General features: G+C 35.6%; 2 protein-coding genes across 11 annotated transcripts in view; both read right to left on the bottom strand.

Annotated features, from left to right (window-relative positions):
- Nucleotides 1-132: 132 nt before the first annotated feature.
- Nucleotides 133-3,040, bottom strand: cd79a (CD79a molecule, immunoglobulin-associated alpha). Its single transcript, XM_067395136.1, has 5 exons — nucleotides 2,926-3,040; nucleotides 1,885-2,214; nucleotides 752-867; nucleotides 577-636; nucleotides 133-486 (listed from the first exon to the last, which is right to left on the bottom strand). Exons 1-5 carry the CDS (start codon nucleotides 2,966-2,968, stop codon nucleotides 370-372), a joined length of 666 nt encoding a protein of 221 aa, XP_067251237.1. The 5' UTR covers nucleotides 2,969-3,040; the 3' UTR covers nucleotides 133-369.
- A 171-nt stretch (nucleotides 3,041-3,211) lies between these two features.
- arhgef1 (Rho guanine nucleotide exchange factor (GEF) 1) overlaps nucleotides 3,212-22,539 on the bottom strand; it is a 50,241-nt gene continuing 30,913 nt past the window's right edge. For 3 of the 10 annotated variants that reach the window (XM_067408481.1, XM_067408508.1, XM_067408489.1), the window contains 24 exons: nucleotides 22,028-22,145; nucleotides 21,871-21,922; nucleotides 21,524-21,556; nucleotides 20,728-20,901; nucleotides 16,509-16,653; nucleotides 15,507-15,518; nucleotides 13,206-13,361; nucleotides 12,824-13,014; nucleotides 12,556-12,702; nucleotides 12,339-12,421; nucleotides 12,082-12,207; nucleotides 11,747-11,861; nucleotides 11,350-11,450; nucleotides 11,015-11,089; nucleotides 10,845-10,920; nucleotides 10,573-10,740; nucleotides 9,004-9,091; nucleotides 8,755-8,874; nucleotides 8,559-8,617; nucleotides 8,321-8,464; nucleotides 8,126-8,233; nucleotides 7,409-7,581; nucleotides 6,117-6,217; nucleotides 3,213-6,008 (listed from right to left, as the gene is read on the bottom strand). In XM_067408481.1, coding sequence (XP_067264582.1) covers nucleotides 6,143-6,217; nucleotides 7,409-7,581; nucleotides 8,126-8,233; nucleotides 8,321-8,464; nucleotides 8,559-8,617; nucleotides 8,755-8,874; nucleotides 9,004-9,091; nucleotides 10,573-10,740; nucleotides 10,845-10,920; nucleotides 11,015-11,089; nucleotides 11,350-11,450; nucleotides 11,747-11,861; nucleotides 12,082-12,207; nucleotides 12,339-12,421; nucleotides 12,556-12,702; nucleotides 12,824-13,014; nucleotides 13,206-13,361; nucleotides 15,507-15,518; nucleotides 16,509-16,653; nucleotides 20,728-20,901; nucleotides 21,524-21,556; nucleotides 21,871-21,922; nucleotides 22,028-22,145 — 2,539 coding nt within the window. In that variant the 3' untranslated portion in view covers nucleotides 3,213-6,008; nucleotides 6,117-6,142. Of the gene's footprint in view, nucleotides 6,009-6,116; nucleotides 6,218-7,408; nucleotides 7,582-8,125; nucleotides 8,234-8,320; nucleotides 8,465-8,558; nucleotides 8,618-8,754; nucleotides 8,875-9,003; nucleotides 9,092-10,572; nucleotides 10,741-10,844; nucleotides 10,921-11,014; nucleotides 11,090-11,349; nucleotides 11,451-11,746; nucleotides 11,862-12,081; nucleotides 12,208-12,338; nucleotides 12,422-12,555; nucleotides 12,703-12,823; nucleotides 13,015-13,205; nucleotides 13,362-15,506; nucleotides 15,519-16,508; nucleotides 16,654-20,727; nucleotides 20,902-21,523; nucleotides 21,557-21,870; nucleotides 21,923-22,027; nucleotides 22,146-22,539 lie in introns of all 10 variants that reach the window. The other 7 variants (XM_067408476.1, XM_067408475.1, XM_067408474.1 and 4 more) reach the window with 7 other exon arrangements.

Raw genomic sequence — 22,539 nt, 5'->3', positions numbered from 1 at the left:
TATAATTATAAAAAATGGATACTCAAAGTGAGAATTAAATAGTAATGCAGTAGACTAAGTGAGAGAGAGAAAACTGGGGTATAATATAATATTACTTTATTATTATTGTGACATACATCAAAATCCACACAAAACAACACAAATGTTTTATACAATTTATTTAAATCATTAGCAGATATTTTCGATTTACCACTGCAAGACACAAACAAGCTTATATTCAAACTATTAGACAGATGCAAAGACATACTGGCACAGTAGGTTCATGAAATGCTAAAATTAAACAGTTCATCTCAATTGAAACAGATTTCACCCTTTTCCTTGTTTGTCTATCATGTAGACCTATCAAATTCCTTGTTTCTTCGTATCCAGCTATGGCTTCTCCAACTGAATGTCTTCTCCACAGCTGGCCACATCCTGATAAGGGCCTTGCTGACTGGAGCGTTGAATTTGATGGTAAGCTGAGTTGCAGTCATCCAGGTTTAGACCCTGTGGATGGATATTTGAAGGTCTCTTTCATAAATACGCAGCATGTTAGTAAAAAGAAAAAAAAAAATAGTTGACAAAAAATGGACATACCTCATAGATATTCTCCTCCTCACGTCCTTTCTTCTTGCTCAGTTCATTCAACGTCTTTGACTAGAGAAAAAAAAATTGTGCATACCTATGATTTTCGTGGAATCACTCTGTTTATTGTTTGGTGTGGTGCAGATATGTTTTCATGTCGAATCAACATTGAATCAACATGTCTGACCTTGCAGAGCAACAGAGTGCCAGGGATCAGCACACACAGCAGCAGCAACACCCCTTCTGCTGTAATGATGCTGTTCTTCACACTCTCACTGAGGTTCAAGGTCTTCTGCAAAGGTACTAATAAAAAAGAATATGTTAGCCCATGAAGATTCTTAGGAATGACAAAAGCACTTCATTGCAAGTAGATCAAACTGACTATGGACCATTGTCTCGAGAAGAAAAATCCAACTGAAAAAAAGGGATCCAGGAGCTGACATGTTTACTTCATCTGACAATAAATCTTGCCTGTGTACATGTAAGGAGAGTTAAGTAACACAAACCTAGCATGAATGAGTAGAATTTGGCTTTATGTCATTGAATGGGCTATTTGTTTTTGCCTAACTCAGCCAATTACATGATTTGTGGGGATTATTGCACAATGCAGCCTCTTAGAGAGCTTGAGTGCCTACATTTTTAAGTTTATGATTTTCATATATTCATGTAATGAAAAATAAACAGTTGGCCTACAATAAATTATGTACAGTATTACAATACAATGCATAATTTTAAGTTACTGACTGTATATACAGTACATTATATATTATACACTATTGTTCAAAATTTAGGGTACATTTTTAAAGATATTAATACTTTTGTTCAGCAAGGTTGCATCAAATTAATCAAAAGTGCCAGTAAAGACTTTTACATTGCTACAAAAAGTCAAAAATCAAATAAATTTTGTCCTTTTTAATTTTTCAAGAATCCTGAAAAAAAATATCACTGTTACCACAAAACATATTAAGAAGCACAACATTAATAATAATAATAATAAATGTTTTTTTTTTTGAGCACCAAATCATCATATTAGAATGATTTCTGAAGGATCATGTGACACTGAAGATTGGAGTATTGATGCTTAAAATTCAACTTTGTCATCCAGGGAATAAATTAAATTTTTATATATTGAAATCGAAAACATCTATTTTTAACTCTAATAATTTTTTTAAATCAAATAAATGTGATCTTGGCAAGCATAAGACATTAAAAAGATCTTACAAAATTTTGAACAGTAGTGTATATTATCTGAAATGGTTTTTGTAATGAAAACAAGAAATAAAATCTAGAATTCTTAAACATAACTATGATCTGACTCACTGTATACTTGAAGAAAGGTACCATGGGTAAAAGTCTGAAGTGTGCTATGATGCAGTTTACACTGGTAAAGGCCGGTATCATTGAGTTGAGTGCTCTTGAAAAACAAATAATGGCATGTGACTCCATTCGTTTTATCTTTTGGCTTGAACATCACATTCTTGGTCTCATTTACTACTTTAGACTCAGGTTCTTTGATGGCATGAACATGCTTGAACCACAAGACCCTGGGGTTCTCCTTCCAACGGTAGCAGCAACTGATTGTAGCTTCATCGGTGACGGGCACACGCTGCAATGGCTTATCTGCCTCCAGTTTCAGGTCTTCTTCAGCAGCTTATGCAAGGGACATTAAACCAAAAAGTCACATAATAGTTAAAAATAATATGCTCTAATTCTAGGTGGCAAGACAGCCAAACAAAGTATTCCAGTTTAAAACAGTTAGTGACTTGTCCACAGTGGGGGGTTTCCTTTAAGATACGGCCATAAGTGATTAAAAACCTCTTATATCAAAGCAGCTTAATATGGGCTACAGCTTTAGTCTCCCCCAACAGGCATTCACTTCAATCCACATGATATCAGCAGGTTTAAATCTATTAGCTAAACCGTACACTTCCCACCCACAAAATGCTGTGTAGACAAGACTTAAATTCATACAGTGAAAAGCTACACAATACAGCGTAAAATTAAATTAGACCCTTAAAATTGAGAAAAAAAAAAAAAAAAATCTACACACTGCTAGCAATAAGATACAAATTGTAACAGCTGCTCTGAGAGGAAATCAGCTTCACTGAAGCAGAACGCAGACGTGCAGATGAAAATTGTGTGTACTTTGTTCTTTTGTACAAGATAAAAAAGTTTAATAATCAATTTGAAATGCTATGCTTTCTAAAAACTCTAAATTTAGATTTCTAACATTTTTGTGTTCAAAGAGAGCCCATATTACTTTAAAAACAATTAGTCACAATGAATGCTGAACAAATATTAACATTCCATATTAAAACCAACGCTACATAAAACACATTAGATTTATGTTTGGACACCCACCTGCTGCCCAGAAACACAAAAAAATGACCAGTCTGAACTTCATTTTCTCCAATAAACCAGACAAACTGAAGAAACCTTCTGCTGCTTGTGAGTAAATGCACTGTTTGAGTGTTTGTCTTCCTTTCCTGTATCATCTACACCCACCCATTCTTCTATTTCAGTTTGTGGTACACACACACACGTGCATTCTTCTCTTTTTTGGATAAGGTGGTAATCTGTTAATATCAAGCAAATGCTTCTGAAAATGATGACAATAAAAGCTCAAGTCATTTTCAACCATTTATTAAAAAAAAAAAAAAAAGAAAGAAAAGAAAATTATAATTAAAAAAAAAACGTACCTACATTTTTCTTATGTATCTTACATATAAAATCAAAGCCCAAATACACAGAATAGTCCTTGCATAATCAATTATATAGACAGACAGCAATGGAATGCCTGTATCAAGTGGACTCCTGTACACAGAATTACATAAAAGACTAAAAGTTCTAGATTGCAGAGGATTCTAACAAAGAGCACTCAGACATTTTAATATGGGGTTTGGAGCAAAATATCGGATCAGCATTTAACATTGAACATGGTTAAATGAGGAGATGGCATGTCAACAAACCCAATTTGCACAAGGCACCCTATAAATAGATTTAAACATACAGATATATCAGTATATATACGTATATGTGACCGATACACATGAAAAGTTTAAGGAATGAGAGAGAAATGACCGCACCCAAAACCCTGTCTTCCCAATTATAAAGAGTTCACAAGGGATATCCATGAAAATCACTTTGTAATCGAGTTTAAATTGTGGTAAAATCCTTGTCATTAAAGTGAAAATCAGTCAAGAATTTTAAACTATGGTTAAGGGGATGTCTCTCTCAGTCCCTTATTTATAACAGGCAATGCATAGTACTGTAATTCGTTTTCGAAGACTCATTCAAGCAAACGCGAATGAAAACACTGTGCAAAAGGACTGTAGGAAGTCAAGTGGGTAGAACAGATCTTGCACCTTGATAGTTTCATTACCAAACTTTAAGCATTATCATTTGCTACTTCTAAAAGGTAAAAAAAGAAGAAAAAGTTATGATTGACATGTACTAGAAACAACACTGCTGGCCAGAAAGCAAGACTTCTGCCAAGTTGTTCTGGTAAACCGCTTTGTATAAGACCTACAGACAAACAAGGCCTTACATAAATCAAAGTAAACAACACAATTACAACATAAACGTGAATATAAATCACACTACGTAACAAATAAGGTAACATAAGTTGCATAATTTGACAGTTTGCGGGGGGCAGAAAAACCTGTTGCAGTAGCATCATGAATACATAAAAATAATTACAGTACTGGTGTGAAAACCTACTGTTGTGTTCCTGTCTTCAAACTCTGAGATAAAACACTTAAGCCCCTGCAAGTGCCTGATCCTCTGTGGTCTGGTTTCCTAATAAGATAGCAGGAGAGAACAAGCTGGTCCCTAAAGCTGAAAAACATGGACTGATAATGAAATCCAGGATACAGCTCTATAATTGATACAGCAATTCAGTCCTGACAGTTCTCACTTTTAATTCCTTCTGTTTTAAATAGAATTATAATCTATCACATTTACAAGCCAATCCATCCACCATTTTCTGTTCTGATCCGAAGCTAAGGCAAAGTTTGGAAAGGGGTGGGCGACTAGATCCCCCTTTCAACCCAGTAAGTCAATTCCAATTTACAGCTGACCTCCCTATGCAAAACAAAGACTGTCATATCTAAATATCATATCTAAATTTTGTCCCGCTATCATATCTTTGGTCCTGCTTATATAGAAAACTACTCCGTAAAATAAAATAACTGAGAAACAATAAAATTAGCTATTCCAGAAAAAAAAAACCACAACTTTTTTTTTTTTTTTTTTTGCAAACCAGGAATATACATCCATAACATAAAAAACTGAAATATACTAAATGACTGAAGCCTTTTACAGCCGCACCTCATGAATTTGCATAGAGGTTCAAAAATAGGCAATGTGTGATGATTATCATCAGATCTGTGTAAAATTACCACAGTACTATCTGCAACACCTGGGTTGGAGAATGTTATACGTTGTGCATGCTTCATATGTCCATATAACAACACCGATGTGTGGATGTACCTACAAGCTGGTCTGTGTGCATTGGTTACATTCAAGCTGCTACCTAATATGTGCATATTTCCTCAAACCCTGATGACATCTCTCAACATCAAACATTGCCACGTCAAATCTTGCATCTCTCAACATCAAACCTTGCCTGATTTCACTACAGAGGGGTCAGGCTTAATTTGAAGCAAGCCCAGCTTCCCCAAACCTCCTCTCTACTTCCTTTCCTCATCCACGTATTGATCTACCCTACTTAGCATTTCTTTTCCTATTCATAATAACAGGACTTCTGGTATGAAAACAAACAAAACAAAATCAAATCAACTCTCCATTTTACTAATAAAAACTACATATATCCATTTCAATATCTGTAAATTTTGAAAATACATGTAATGTACTATGTTAATAAATATTAGGATGAGCAAACATCTTGAAATGGCAAAAAAAAGAAGAAGAAAAAAGGGGGCACATTATCTGTTTGAATTAACTTGAAATTAAACACCAGTCACACATATGCGTCAGACTGCATTCACAAATATGCAACTATACTTTCCTATGAATATAGATAGTCTTTTGATACTAAATTACTTTTGACATGCTTAGACAGGTTAATCTTCGTGTGCGTGCATGTTTGTGTATGTTATAATGCATCCACATGCACACTTAGCGTTTCGCTCTGATATCTCTCTAGGTGTTGCACATTTCTTTGGCATTTTTTGGTAAGACCGTCTCTCGCACCTCTGAACAGAAACACATACACTTCTCATTCATGCTCAAGTATCACTAGAATTTCTCAACACCCACTTCATTTCATTTCTCAGTGGCATGGAAACTGCTGGAGGCCTGCTGTCAATCTTCTGAAAGGACAGTTGAGAAGCGAGATGAGAAAGAGCATGAACATTTAGGCAGCATTAGTCAATCAACGAAATCCCCCGAAAGCAAATCTCAAGTCCAGCACATACAGTGATCTGAGGACAAAAATGACAGATGATAGAAACTGAGCTGCTTTACTTAGAAAAAACAGAATGGCACTATATATAAATGAAGATGGATTTGTATTTAGTATGTGGTCATACCGTGTAACAGCAGGTTGTGATGTTTCTCAGTTCAAATGGGCACCCTGAAATGAATATTTAGCAAGAGCTTCTTGCAACTTATAATGGTCCTCCTCAACAGCCTGGGAACAAACAGAACACCAGAGATACATATTAGTAAGGAATCCCTGATTCGAAACAAAAGATTCGTAAAGCTACATGAAGCAATGATGTTCGCCCATCACTAGATATTGTCAAAGTCGTTATTTTGTTTTTTTTGGCACACAAAAAGTATTCTCATCGCTTCATAACATTAAGGTTGAACCACTGTAGTCGCATGAACTGTTTTAAATATGTCACTTTCTGGGCATCTGAAAGTGTTAAATGTCTTGGTGGCAATGCAGGCCTAACTGAGCCATCGGATTTTATAAAAAATATCTTAATATGTGTTCCGAAGATGAACGAAGGTCTTAGGGGTGTGAAACGACATGAGGATGAGTAATTAATGACAGAATTTACATTTTTGGGTGAACTAACCCTTTAACCTTCTCAATTTGACAACCATGTGTATGTGCTGCACAAAAGCACTGATGATCTGACAACACCCACAAGTTTAGCGATGATCATTGTGAAATTCTGTCAAACAGCCAGACTTGTCTTCCTTCATGAGGCCGCATGTGCGATTTGCTGCTACAAAATCTGTGAGGAACTGTAATAAATCCAAACATGATTCTTGAGACCATACTGTTTGCTATTACAGTTGGAAAATAATGGCGGCTCTGTGCTACAATACAAAAATGCAACATAATTTGGAATTATTGGAATTAATATTAGGAATTACAGTGTTTTACATTTTAGCTTTTGAGAGAAGCTTTTACCAGTTTTCATAAAGCAGTTTTCATAAACTACAAAGCTGCTTCTGTTTGTAAGTATTTAGCCATTTCAAAGATGAAAATGGTTAAAAGAAAAAAAAAGAAAAAACATGACGAGTATTGCTCATTGAGGTCTGTCTGTAGGAATTTGCATTTGTGGAGCGATCTAAATCTGTGGTTTCAGTCTCATTTGCATATAAACTGCTTCTCATAAAATATCTAATGCGAAGACAAATTACAAAGCACTCACCAAAACCATGTATTACCATAAGTTGTATTAATGGTAAGTAGTGTTCAATTTACTCTTATCAACACAATTGTAATCAATTCAATTTTTTTTTGTATTTGACTTCCTGTTATCAGATCCATGTGCCATCTACAGGCCTATTATGTGAAGTGTAGGCTGTTAGTACACCCTGTAGTGCAGCCCTAGTTTCACAAATGCAGTCGATTCCTCCTCACCTGCAGTCTCTTCAGTTGCTCCTCGAGTGCCTGCAGTCTCCTCTGCACCTCCTCCATGCGTTCCTGAGAAAGCACGAGTGGAGCGCTGATCCCTCTTTCCTCTTCTCCTTTATTTCCTCCATCTCCTCCACCCTCTTCTCCTTCAGTTCTTCCTTCTGTGCTGGATTCCTCTACTAAGAGGGAAAAAGGCATCAAGAATTTCAAAATGTATCAGAAGAAACACCCCCAAGTTTCACTTAAGATTGATTCTCCCAAGTTCCACTTACAATGTTAGTAAAAAGTGTATTGCATCCTCTCTCTTATAAACAACAGGCTGTTTATTGTGGCTGTTCCATAAAGACTTATGTAAATGCCCTCTCTTTGCATATATTTTTTACACACACACACACACACATACATACACACTACATATAAAATTTTTCTTTTTAACATACATTGTTAGTAAGTGCATTAACTAATGTTAAATTATATATATATATATATATATATATATATATATATATATATATATATATATATATATATATATATATATATATATATATATATATATATATATATATATTATAGAGCAACATTTTTTACTAGGATTCATCACAGACCTGAATGAGGATTCATTTCTGAACAGTTTGGATAGGAGGGATCATAGCTGTACTTGATGATTAAGTGTAAGGCTTAAAACCTAAAGCAATTTTTGTGCAGTACTTGACGACTGACCTCCATCTGCCTCCTGGCTTTCAGGAGCTGTCCCTCCATTTTCCCCAAGAGTCTGAGAGTCATCTGACAGGCTAATACTCCCAACCAATAGTCTCTTCAAATACATGACTACAAGCAAGAAGATTAAGTTAGAAATTAAATGGTAGCTGTTCAATGCAGTCTGTTAGAACTGTATAAAATTTCATAAATGCTTACCTTCGTCCAAAGCACCATTAGCAGACTTATCTGGAGGGGTGTGGCTGTGGGTGAGCAGGTCAAAGCCATGTGCCGCTAGGTAGTCTATGAGTGAAGGATCAGTTTCTCTACCTTTCTCATCAGTAAGACTGTCTTTAAATCGCCCTATGGTGAAATAAAACACACAGTCACAATAAAATACCACAGTAAAATTTCTTGGATAGGCTTAATATCTGTTTCCAAGAGCCAAAAATCTCACCACTGCGACTTTTCAACAGGTCTCCTCCGTTCTCAGTAGGGCTAAGAGGAGGATGCATACTGGAAAAGAGAAATGGAAAGAGCTTAAATGACTGAAGTTGGCTTAGAGTAGTCTAGTAGGATGCCACCCTTAAAGGATGCTCGTATTCTCTTATGGGGCATTGACATTTGCCAAAAAAAAAAAAAAAAACACTCACGCGCTGTATGCAGGTCCAATGGAGCTACTGGGCGTGCTGCCACCTCTGTGTCTATCCAGCTTGTCTCTCCCACCCCTCTTCTTCAAATCGTCAATCGCAGACTTAATCGCCTCTGTCCAACTGGAACATTAAAAAGACTGTGTTAGATCAAACTGCATGCTCTGGATTCTTGATTGATCAAAAGCAGTTTCATACAATCTGCCTGTCAGTCATTCATATAAGTGGCTTTTATATGGTTCACATACTCACTTTTTCCTCTCCCCTACGGACTGAGCCACTAATTCATAGATCTGTGCGCCACTGTCCCAGGTGAATATGACGTAGAGGGCCTTCGGGTCTGTTGGAAAGAAGGAAAGTTACTGCATATTAAAATCACGTTCTTCAGAATACAACAAGCTTGGAAGAATTGTCTTGCATTTTGAGGCTTAAAAAAGGATCTATTAATAACATTCATTAACACCCCTTGTTCTATTGTTTATTTTTCCCTGTATTTCCATGATACTATTGGTACAACCCTCTAGTCTATCTCCGTGTTCTGTTCTGTTTGAGGGAAGTGTTTAGTGTGTATTCTGTCTAGAAAGAAGACTGATTCCTGCAGACACATTACCACTACACCTTGATGGTCAGCTGACACCTGCAGTCCTATTTTTGAATAATTTGAGAGTGTTTTGTGTGATTGCTTGTGTGTTTGCTTGAAAGATAGTTTGTGTGATTGACTAGTTTGGACATTTTGTGAAAATGACTACAGCCTGTTTACAGACCTTGACTTTGGTATTGCTCTTTTCTGATTGTTCGCTTGTCTTTGTAAATATTCCATTTGTATATGATGATATATAATATTTGGGAAGTAGGGAATCTGATGCCATTTGTTTTTAACTTAGGGAGTCATGGACGGAAGAGGATTAGGGCCAAGCAATAATAAAAAAAATAAAAACATCTTGAGATTAAAGCTGTTAAATTTCGAGAAAAAAGTCGAAATAAAATGTTGAGAATAAACTCATTAAATTACGAGAATAAACTCATTAAATTTTAAGAAAAAAGTCGAGATAAAAGGTTGAGAATAAACATTAAATTATGAGAAAAAAACGTGTTCAATTTCAAGAAAAAAGTTGAGATAAAATGTTGAGAGTAAACATTAAATTATGAGAAAAAAGTCGTTAAATTATCAGAACAAATTCGTAATTTAACGAATTTGTTCTCAAAATTTAACAATTTTTTTCTCATAATTTATTGAGTTTACTCTCAACATTTTATCTCAACTTTTTTCTTGAAATTTAACGACATTTTTCTTATAATTTAACAAATTTGTTCTCGTAATTTAATGAGTTTATTCTCAACATTTTATCTCGACCTTTCTCACGAAATTTAATGACTTTTTTCTCATAATTTAACAACTTTATTCTTTTTTTTATCCTTTTTTTTTATTGCTTGGCACTAATCCTCTTCTGTAGTCATGGAAGTTAATTTTCTTTTCTTTTCTTTTCTTTTCTTTTCTTTTCTTTTCTTTTCTTTTGTGAATTAGGTTTAGTCAGAGGCAAGTACTGTTCAGCTTTTCTGTTTGATATTTTGGCCTTGTCGGCTCCTAATTTTAAAATCCATTTTTCATTGCCATTAAAGCACAAACATTTTTTTCAAAATCTTTACAGTTTCATTCTAAAGTCTTTTTACTTTTCATGTTGTGTCTTTTACCCCTAGGCAGGGCGTAACAACTATATAAAACATTTTCTTGAAAATCAATAATAAAAATTAGGTGTAAAAAGAAAGGAAAAAAAAAAAAAAAAAGAAATGACAAGCTAACTCACTGAAACTTTCACTCACCAGTAGCCACGTCTCTGAGGAAAACAGACTCAAGTTTGATGATTGGACTCAGCATCAGTTTGCCTTCTTGAGCGGCGATGTTGCTTTTGCTCTGACACTTCAAAACCATCTTATCATCCTGCTTTTGAAGCAAGACCAGCAGGTCTGACAGCAACACACAGTGCACATCTGCAAACACAAAAATAGGGTTCTTGACTATAGACACACTGAAAACCATCAAATTTGTCAATTTGTAAGAAACTCTTAATTTGGGGAATGTGTTGACAGGTTACCGATTGCTTTCTCTTTGGTCACCCTCCATGTCAGAGGCCCTTCAAACAGCATCTTTCTGCTGGTCAGATCAATGTTCTGATGAATAGAGAAAAGAGTGGATATCATACCAGTTCGAGAGTGCCTTCATTAGTAACCTAACTGATACACGAGACGTCAAGGTTTTTCTCACCTTGTACTCACTGTAGAGGTCATTGCTAGGTTTCAATCCTGAGGTGTCCAGTCGGCGCTGGTAGTCTTTCAAAATCTGAGACGAAAAATGAGCAGATATTTAGGAGAAAAAGAATTGAGAGAGGTGGTGGGGAAAATGCATATTAGAAAATGTGACTTAAGCTTAAATTATCTATAGAGGATGGGCAGTATGAGTAAAATCTTATATCATAGTATGAGCAATTTTATAAAACACTAAATAAATACATCACAACATGCAGGAATGTAGTAATGCATGTATAATGCCGAACCACACAACCCTGTTTTTGTGAAGGAACTTGTACTGAATGTTCTAACCAGCAGGTTCTCCATGAGTTTGACTTCTTCATTGACGTGGTTGAGGATCTTGCGGCAGGATTCGGCTGCTTGGTTAATATTCTCTTTTTCTGCTTCATCCTCTGTGAGAAATGGACATTGGTTATAAACTTTACATTTTTTTTTTGTCTAATATACTGCAGTATTGTTAGTGCTGTCAATCAGTTGTAATTGATGTAATTACATGATATGCCGAATAAGCAATCAAATTAAGCATAATTCATTGCATACACTGTGTCAATTGTTGAGAAAAATCCCCAAAGACAAAATTTTATGACAATAAATTTTTTGTGGCAGATGAGTTCATCATTGAATAGGTTGCACTATTTGCACAGAAGGTTTAATAGAAATAAAGTATGATTAGATTTGAAACACACACCTGTGTCCTTGGCAATGTTGGCCAGCAGAAGAGGGTATTTGGTTAGTCTTTGCATCTCTATGGGAATGATATCCTTCAGCTGTAGCCTCCGACACTGTGGCTTACTCTCTGCGTCCTACAACACAAACAGAAAAGAATCCATTTACCAAAAGACATTTTAAGAGAAAATAGAACAGATTAGAATAGAATAGACTTACAATAGACTTTTTTATATATACATGTCTTGGATTACAATGACTACAAGATGCCAAGTTAAAACTTTTATCCACCACAATCAATCTGTGTCTGTTGACTACTAGCAATAACATGGACAAGTGTTTTAAGTGTAAACGTACCAGTATGAAAGCATTAAAACGGGGGTCCTTTTTCTGTCTGCTCTTTATCTGCTCCAGAGCCCAGGACTGGTAGCTACAGAAGCGTGCGGTGAGCTTCTGAAACCATTCTCCTTCTGATCCACTGAACTACAGAGATAAAGACATGTCTACTTGTATAACAGCTAATATACATTCAAACATTCAAGAAGAATGCTGAATGACTCAGTGTTCAAAAAGAACAAGAAAAACTAGCGTTTAGCACACTCTAAACCACTTACCCTGTTGAGAAGTGGCGTGCTTATGATTTTGACAATGTAATCATTTTCCTGCCGCAGTTTTTTCAGGTTCTCATAGAAAGCATCTAAAAAAAGAATGAATTTTTTTTTATTTATATGAAGTCTGTTGTGAATATTTAACTTAACTATTTCTGTATACAAGACTTGACAGGCAATCAAATTATTTTACTGTATTAATGCATTTTATGTAGTTACGTACAGTGCATCTCTATGATCTCATCGAGGCTGGGGAAGATGGTGGCCAGCTCAGTTACGCTCATAATCTCTTCCCTCTCCAGTGGACGAGAAAACACGGTCTGCAATACGCTCAGCATACGAACATGGGCGTGCTCTGTCGCAAACAGCTCTGAAAGACACAGAAAGAAAAACATGTTCATTGCACCCGGCTACACTGCAGATCCAACAAAACAATAAGGCATCTGAATGTGCGTTTTATCTATTTTTTTCAAAGATCTTGCTTTTATTACCATTGATGACTTCTTGTCTTTTGATTTCCTTCTTGCTCAGTTTTTTTAAGTTCTCACTGGGAGCTAGTTCCCTCCAGTTGGGCGGGTCCTGCTCGAGTTCCAGTAGGCGGGGCTCTATTTCCTCCTGCTGAGGGAAGGGGCCAAAAGCAGGACCAGTGAAGGGGCCATCAGACAACAATCCACCTTCCACACTGAGATAGACAAAGGGAACAAAGTGAAAAGGGATAGATACATATTAAGCATTGTGAAAATAGTTAAGGTAGTGATGATCATAATCTCTGAACTCTATGAGTTACTGAGAAACCCCTTGTGCTGCTGTCTCCTGTGGACGGTGTGTATATGAGTGTTACTGAGTGTGCGTGACAGTTAGTTTTTGCCTTACGGGACTGAATGATGTGGGGAGGGTGAGAGGGGGTGGGAAGTGGAAGTTGACTGCAGGTCCACGTCGCTACGGGAGCGAGACTGCTTGGCCCGGGTAGAGCCACCACGACGAGAGTGACGGCGCTCCACACAAAGGCTCTCGCTGCGCCGCACATTCCTGAACACCCAAGAGATGGGGAGGTTGAAGAGAAGAAAATGATGAAGAAGAAAAGGAAATGAAAGGAAACAAATGAAAAAGGAAAAGGCAGAGAAGCAAAAGGAAACAGAAAGGAAGGAGGAAATCAATAGGCAAGGAAAAAAGGAAATGTAAGAAAATAAAAAGGAAGAGGAAGAAGAAAATAGGGAACAGGAAAGAAAGGGACAGGGAAAGTAAAAAAGGGAAAAGAAAGAGGAAAGGAAAGGAAAGGAAAGGAAAGGAAAAGAAAAAGGGAGAGGAAGATACAGGAAAGGAAAGGAAAGGAAAGGAAAGGAAAGGAAAGGAAAGGAAAGGAAAGGAAAGGAAAGAGGAAGAGGAAGATACAGGAAAGGAAAGGAAAGGAAAGGGGAAGATACGGGAAAGGAAAGGAAAGGAAAGGAAAGAGGAAGATACAGGAAAGGAAAGCAAAGGAAAGGAAAGGAAAGGAAAAAGGAAGAGGAAGATACAGGAAATGAAAGGAAAGGAAAGGAAAGGAAAGAGGAAGATACAGGAAAGGAAAGGAAAGGAAAGGAAAGAGGAAGAGGAAGATACAGGAAAGGAAAGGAAAGGAAAGGAAAGGAAAGGAAAGGAAAAGAAAAAGGGAGAGGAAGATACAGGAAAGGAAAGGAAATAGGAAGAGGAAGATACAGGAAAGGAAAGGAAAGGAAAGGGGAAGATACGGGAAAGGAAAGGAAAGGAAAGGAAAGGGGAAGATACAGGAAAGGAAAGGAAAGGAAAAAGGAAGAGGAAGATACAGGAAAGAAAAGGAAAGGAAAGGAAAAAGGAAGAGGAAGATACAGGAAATGAAAGGAAAGGAAAAAGGAAGAGGAAGATACAGGAAAGAAAAGGAAAGGAAAGGAAAAAGAGGAAGATACAGGAAATGAAAGGAAAGGAAAAAGGAAGAGGAAGATACAGGAAAGGAAAGGAAATGAAATGAAAGGAAAAAGGAAGAGGAAGATACAGGAAAGGAAAGGAAATGAAAGGAAAGGAAAAAGGAAGAGGAAGATACAGGAAAGGAAAGGAAAGGAAATAGGAAGAGGAAGATACAGGAAAGGAAAGGAAATGAAAGGAAAAGAAAAAGGAAGAGGAAGATACAGGAAAGGAAAGGAAAGGAAAGGAAAGGAAAGGAAAGGAAAGGAAAGGAAAAGAAAAAGGAAGAGGAAAAAGGAAGAGGAAGATACAGGAAAGAAAAGGAAAGGAAAGGAAAGGAAAGGAAAGGAAAGGAAAGGAAAGGAAAAAGGAAGATACAGGACAGGACAGGACAGGAAAGGAAAAAGGAAGAGGAAAAAGGAAGAGGAAGATACAGGAAAGAAAAGGAAAGGAAAGGAAAGGAAAGGAAAGGAAAGGAAAGGAAAGGAAAGGAAATAAGTGAAAAGGAACAGGTAAGGGAACAGGAATGAACAAGAAACATAAAAAGAAACAAGAAAAAGAAAAGGAAAAGGAAGAAGAGGAGGAGAGAAAAGAAAGGAAAGGGTTGAAGAGTGGAAAGGAAAGGGTAATGAAGTAGCAAAAATGTTTTAGTGCATGGAAATGTTTGAAAAACAAACAAACAAACAAAAAAAAAAAGTGGAAGGGACAGATAGAGGTCAGTGAGGTTAGACACCACAGATCAAATGTAACATGAACAGATGATAGAAATTGGAAATTTAACAATGATGAAGTGAGAAACAAAGAGTGAAATGTGAAGACAAATGATGTTAAAAAACTATATAACATGTTCATCAGTTCAGCCCCAACAGTCAAAACCCTTCTGAGATCCACATTAGAAAAACAGCTCCATCTCTTTCTAAAAGTATCATTTATAGCATTTTAGTGCATTTAAACACCTACAACACTACTGGCATGTAATTGGGCTCCAATCGTGCAAAGAAATCCAAAAAAGCAGATACTTCTGCCCTGAAACCCTACAGCCCAAAAAACAGTAGAACCATACTTAGCCATGCAGTGAGTGTCTATGTGAGTCTGTATGTGAATCTAAAGCATAAAAAACCATGCCACTCATTTTACAATATTTCTACGATATGAATTATAAAACGTAATGTCATCTGTATTTGGTAAGAGAGCATGTGTGGATCAGTAGCAGCTTGAGGCTGGCAGAAAATCCCAGAGACATTTGTGCAGACCCACCTAGTCTTCTTTCTGTAAAAACATAGGACAACGAATAGTTAACAGCATAACTGACAACAAACCGTTTATCAACATACACCAAACCAAAACTTACTACTATAAACCAACTAACCTCAAAGCAAACCGCATCTCAAGCCTAACAACAAAGCGAGACAGAGTGTACAACAACGGACAACAGCAACAAACAATGCTTCCACATGAAGGACAGTTGCACGAGCAAAATAAAAATGCACAGCTAATCCAGTGATGCTAGTTTTATGCCATACACTATAAACAACAAATAAAGCAGCTATATTATAATAACTTTAAGTTTAAAATCTGGTGACCTGAAGGTTGCTGGTTCAATTCCCTCAAGTAACTATCACCACTGCAAGACACCAGGCCAGGGTGCTCCAACAAAATTTTCCCCGTCATATGTGCACCGTAAGTCACTTGACGACAGCTTCTGCTAAATAACAACCTACTAACTACAGAGCCAAAAACATGGGTGGTCGTAATATTTGCCCAAATCCCACAATCTGCTTATTTTGATAGCTCTGTGCCTTGGCGCGACATTGCAGGACACAGCGCTGGTTGGCTGCGAAGAAATACTGCGGGACGAGCAAATCGTAAAATGAAAGCTTACAAAAATGACTCACATAGCAGTACATCATGTGGGACGAGGAATAAACAGACAACGTGGAATAAACAGACAACAAGGAACAAAAAGGAGGCAACAAAATGCAGAGAAAGAAGTGAGTAGTGGGAAAAAAGGGTGTTAGGATAGAAGGGGAAAGGGAGGGAGGCGGTATGCGCAGTAAGGGATCGTCTTGGTCCTGGTTGTCCACAAGAAGGGTAGCGTATATTGCGGGCAGCAGCAGGAGCAGCAGCACAGGAGGGACACAGCACGCTCCCCAGGACAAAGCAGACAGGGAGTTTTACCACACTGAAAAGTATACTAACTGTCTTTTTAGTTATTGTGGTCTTTATAAGCTCTCCTCATTCCTTTTCCAGCTTTCTTACTTGCCACTGTCCTGATTGTCTTCTGGAGGGATGTCAATGGGAGAGAGAGGTTCACAGATGGTAAGACTCCCACTAGTGCTGACAGGAGATGCATCACCCCCCTCCGAGACTGGTTTGGTGGGGTCTGCCCGATTGTTATTGACACCTATAGGAGGAAAGAGACAACATTTCTGCAAATGAAACACTAGGGGACATTCAATAATATTAACGTCCACGTATAGCATTTATTTATATGCATTTAATTTTACCAGGTTTTTTTTAATTTATTTTTTTTACTAAAAATTAAAACTATTACAATTTTTAAATAATTATTTTTCAAATTATAGAAATAATTTGAAAAAAAAATCTGAAATAATATAAAATATAAATATAAGATGAAAAACTTAAACTACATGAAAATTAGAACTGGAGCCTTGGCAACTTACTGAATCACTAAAATCCAAACAAACACTTCTTTATTAATCCACAAAGGAACATACAGGAGATCACAGGAGCAAACTAACACACAACAACATAAAACAAAGACTATACCGGACAATGAAACAAAGGGAACTGAGGGCTTAAATACACAGGGGAGTAATCAAGGTAAAACAAAACAGGTTAAGGAACTAGTTAACAACCAGGAAGACAGGAACACAGGCAAAACAGGAACAGGGAAAACGGAACCAAAACACAATGAAACAAAACAGTCATAGAACTACATGTTATAATACTATAAAAAAATTTACTAAAATAACACTGAATTGCACATACTCATTTCCTTTATTTGTACATTTTGATCACTAAATGTTAATATTTTAAAAATAATCTAAAGGGGCTATATCAAAGAATTTTTAAGCATCAATCGCTTTTTTTTTTTTATTGCCAATGTGTGAACAGATTGTAATGAAAACTAAAAAATTACATCATCCCTGAAGACTGATTTGTATGCGAAGGACGTTTTTGCCAGGAAAATCGAAAAGATGTGACGTTTACGCATGCTCCCTAGAGCCTCTCTTCCATTCAATGACACACAAACTGAATGCTTACAATGTTCAGGATAATTCCGAAAGAGCTATTCTGTAGTGTAATTTCAATGTGTTGTGCAATAAAAAGGGATTAATTCAAACTATAGTCTCACATTGCCAGATCTGTATAGTCTATCCACCTTTTTCCTAATGAGTGTGTTTTAGGCATTTCTGGTTTGGGGAAGCTGAAGCTCCACCAAAGACTTTCCACTCAAAAAGACTAAAACAAATTATTTAAAATCATATAGTTGCGCTACAAATAATCCTTACCCGTCAGTTTGACTGAATGAGCTGTAATATTTTATACTTTATGTTCTATTTTCAGACATCAGAAGAATAACGTAACACTTGGTATTTTAATATGATATGGTATAACAAGAATATCTATGGCAAGAGCTGTTTTAGGTCACTGCATTCTTTTCCTCCTGATTGTTTTCTTTTCCCCCTTTGTATTCTGCTGTAACAGTATGGAAAAAGAGACAGCATTTACTGCACATTTGTTGTGTATTCTGCCCATTTAATTTATAATATATACACCATGAATAACTCACTGGAATGCACTAAGAATATCTTGCTTTTCCCCCCTAAATCCTCATCTCTTTCCAGGTTTTTTTTTTTCTTTTTTTTTCTTCACACACAGGTGCTTGTCTTTCCTTTTCACTTCTAATCCCTATTAGCAGTGTTTACTGAAGTGTTTCTAAAGCAGGTAAATACAATATTTGTTATCTGTCAAAATGATGGAAATCATTGAAATGTTATCACTCAATGTTCCAGTTAATGAACTTTTTTGATTAAGACAACATGTGTCACATAAAACTACAGTAACATATTTATCACATCAGTAATAATGCTGCGTAAATAATTTTGGTCTGTTGTAGTGATTTGTTAATGCTTTTACACTTTTAAATGTCCTTTTAAATGTTCAATGGTTAAAGGATGAACAGAACAAGTTTTTGAAAAAAGCTTATTGTATTCACAGAGCCAAACTTTCCCTGATTGTTTACAGTTTAATGGAAGTTACTCCCACAATTCGCGCAAAGTGTTATGGGGTGTAGGAAAAAGGTGGATAGTCTCGAATATATACTTTAAAATCAAACTATCATAACAGTGCAATTTTAATGGCCTCATCTGTCGACACGATGCCGACGCAGAGCTGGTGCAAAAACATCCACATCGCTATGATCAGATGCTTTTTTAATGACTACTTTCTCACCGCTGTCATCTTTGTTGTGTCTATTTTGTTATCGAGAGAAAAGCCCACAGAACATACATTTACATATTTATCTATATGTACATATTCATACATATACATATATCATCTAAACATCGCTTTCAGCAACATGGATGGTATTTGGTATGTTTTTTAACAGTATATCACTGCAAAGGTATTTCCAGCTTCTTTTTACTTCTAAGCAAAGAATGAGAAATATTATATATTTATATTTATATATATATTACACACACACACACACACACTACCAGTCAAAAGTTTGGAAACATTACTTTTTTAATTTTTAATGTTTTTAAAGTCTCTTATTCTCATTAAGGCTGTATTTATTTCATAATAAATACAGAAAAAAACAATAATATTTAAATATTATTACAATTTAAAATTATGGTTTTCTATTTTAATATACTTTAAAATATAATTTATTTTTGTGATGCAAAGCTGAATTTTCAGCATCATTACTCCAGTCTTCAGTGTCACATGATCCTTCAGAAATCATTCTAATATGCTGATTTGATGCTCAGTTATTATCAATGTTGAAAACAGTTGTGTTGCTTAATATTTTTTGGAACCTGTGATACTTTTTTCAGGATTCACTGATGAATAAAATGTTAAAAAGAACAGCATTTATTCAAAATATAAATCTTTTCTAACAATATAAATCTTTACTATCACTTTTTATCAATTTAACACATCTGTGCTGAAAAAAAGTATTAATTTCTTCCAAAAAAAAAAAAAAGAAAGAAAAAAAATTACTGACCCCAAACTTTTGAATGGTAGTGTATATTGTTACAAAAGTCTTCTATTTTAAATAAATGCTGCTATTTTAACTTTTTATTCATCAAAGAATCCTGAAAAAGTATCACAGGTTATAAAATAATATTAAGCAGCACAACTGTTTCCAACATTGATAATAAATCAGCATATTACAATGATTTCTGAAGGATCATGTGACACTCAAGACTGGAGTAATGATGCTGAAAATTCAGCTTTGCATCACAGAAATAAATTATATTTTAAAGTATATTAAAATAGAAAACCATAATTTTAAATTGTAATAATATTTCACAATATTATTGTTTTTTTATGTATTTATTATGAAATAAATGCAGCCTTAATGAGCATAAGAGACTTTGTTCAAAAACATTAAAAATAGTAATGTTTCCAAACATTTGACTGGTAGTGTATATATTACAGTCAAGCCAAAAATTATTCAGACACTAGGTATAATTTTTTATATTTTGGGTGCAGGACACTATAAGTGAGAATAGCAAAATAAAGTAAACTGTGACATATTATACCCAAAAATTCTTCATACAGTGGACTACCATTAAAACTGATAAAAATTTGGGACCAAAAATTATTCAGACACTTTGACCTGACCATGTTTTGCTTCAGTGTTATCTTATTAATTAAGATTATTTTTTTCTGACACAGTTTAACTCTGAGATCTTGCAATATTTTATTACCATTTTGTAAAAACATATTTTATATATATATATATAATATTATATTATATTAATTATATATATATATATATATATATATATGCACAACATACTCGCCAGGAGTATAAGTCGCTGGCTGCACTTAATGACCACCGGTGTCACTAATAACAAGACTTTTTGAATTCTTTAATAAAATGCTTACATTTAATCTTTAACAAATGTCAAAATGAAGATTATTTTTTATACTGTGCATTACACTGCATAAAAATTCACATGTACCGTAGCATTTAAAATGATTGATTTTAGTAAGTGTTGTATTTATTTTTTATTTAGACAAATTAGTATAGAATATGAATATCAGCTATTAAGATATTGCCTAAAACATGAAAATAATAGTATTTTTAATATTGGTGCCTCCCTGAAATGTGTTTGGTGGCAATGTAGCTTTGTATTAATTATTTTCATATAACTTTATATTCCCACATGTCCAATGTTCTTAAATCTAAAACACATATGAGACATTTTCTGATCCTTACCTGTGTCACTTTGAGAGTCGGGGCTGGGAGTCACGCTGACGCTGATGATCAACTCTTCATTGCTCTCCAAGCCATGGGTGCTACCTGACCCTGCCACACCAGCTTTTCGCCCTGGAGTGGTGTTGCCATCACTTATGGATGCTCGATGAGGTGGGACAGGTTTGTTTTGCTTTACTATACCAAGAGAAAATGATAGAAAACAGAGAGAGATAGAGAGAGAGAGAGAGAGAGAGAGAGAGAGAGAGAGAGAGAGAGAGAGAGAGAGAGAAATGAGAGCAGCATATCAATCATGCGTGACTGCAAACTATTATTAAACATGGACATGATCGTTGTGTGGTTCTAACAAAAAAACGTAACAACTAGATAAAAGGAGAAAGGGGGCAATCAGGAGTTTGATCCAACAGTGTTAGTCAATCATTGGGAAAAGAAGTTTTCAGGGTCCGCCAAGCCCAAAAATGTTGAGTAAAGGGGAAACCAAACATGGACAAACATCACACACGAAAATGGTGCAAAGTAAAATCTATTGATAAATACGTCACCCATGGCATATTCTAATGGTAAGATCAAGAAAAGATTTGTAGGCAAGCATTAAAGGACACTTTTTTTTTCATCACAACAAAGTCATCTCAACCAGAAAACCATATCAAATTTGCTAAATGGATGGATAAAGAAACGAAAGCTACAGACAAACCCATGTGTTTGAAGTGGAACATGCAAACATGCATTAGATTTGTTTAGCAAGGGAATGTACCATCCAAGAAAAGAGGATCTACACAAAGAGAACAGACCATAATACCTTCAAAGTCCAATCTAGTTTGCTTACCATCATCTGCAAGAGGAAAACATAGCAACACAAACAAGTTCTTTTAAATTCTACATCAATCTTTGATCTTGCAGGTATTTTAATGAATATATGCAGAAAGTTTCTCATACTATAAACTACAGAAGTGCAGTCTTGTTTTTGTGTACATTGATCTCAATTATCTTAGCAGGTGTCTGAGATGTTATGGGTAATTAGTGTAAATGGCAGAATGGAAATCGATGTGCACAGCGAAATAATACAGGTTTGGTCAATGAAAGTGTGATGTAAGTAGGGCATGTGTTCTGAAGGAGGGGAATGGAGGGATTCCGTTGAATACGTACGGCTGAATAATGGTTTTGTTGTGTTTTGCCTGGGTTTGTTGGCTCCCCATGGCTGTTCAACACAAATAGAAACAATACTGTTAGACAAGATAATACAAATACAGTCCATACAGTGAAAAACAGAGGAATTTATGTTACATTAATGAACTCATCTAACCTTCAACACAGAAGGGACAGAGGGCCGCCATCCTGACTTAGTCTTCTTGTTGTCAAGTGCTCTGGTCTTGACGCCAAGGTGCTTCATATAGAAGGCCACTGCTCCAAAGATGGAGTTACTGAAGGATGAAAAGAACGGAAATGCTTATAGAGAGTACTGAAATTTGAAAAAAATTGCTTTTATAGTCTCAGTTTCATCTGTTTCTCCATGAAATCAGACGGACTAGATGATGGTGAGATCAGATGTCCGTGTTGAGCACCGTCTGTTGTCAGACTCCTTGTGTATTCAAAAATCTCACTGGATTATTAAAGTTAATGGCAAAAATGAATGTTTGGAAATGTGAACTGATATTTCCTACTGACACACTACAACAATATATAAATAACTGGCTTAAAAACCTTTTTTGGGGGTGAAAATAATGACATGCCAAAGACTTTTGCACAGTACCGTATATATTTTATATATAAAAATAAACTACAGTTCAAACGTGTTTTTTTCAAAGATTTTAAAAA

The sequence above is a fragment of the Chanodichthys erythropterus genome, chromosome 2 (genome assembly GCF_024489055.1).
Source record: "Chanodichthys erythropterus isolate Z2021 chromosome 2, ASM2448905v1, whole genome shotgun sequence".
Lineage (NCBI taxonomy): Eukaryota > Metazoa > Chordata > Actinopteri > Cypriniformes > Xenocyprididae > Chanodichthys > Chanodichthys erythropterus.
Note: the sequence above shows the minus strand (reverse complement) of the source record. Positions and strands in the feature narration are given on the sequence as shown.

What these genes read in the sequence shown, in the direction of transcription:
- cd79a (XM_067395136.1), bottom strand. Translation starts at nt 2,968, where the DNA reads ATGAAGTTCAGACTGGTCATTTTTTTGTGTTTCTGGGCAGCAG. An exon ending in TTTGTGTTTCTGGGCAGCAG is followed by an intron (nt 2,215 to 2,925) that starts GTGGGTGTCCAA and finishes CCCTTGCATAAG; the next exon opens with CTGCTGAAGAAGACCTGAAA. An exon ending in GCACTCTGTTGCTCTGCAAG is followed by an intron (nt 637 to 751) that starts GTCAGACATGTT and finishes TTTTTTCTCTAG; the next exon opens with TCAAAGACGTTGAATGAACT.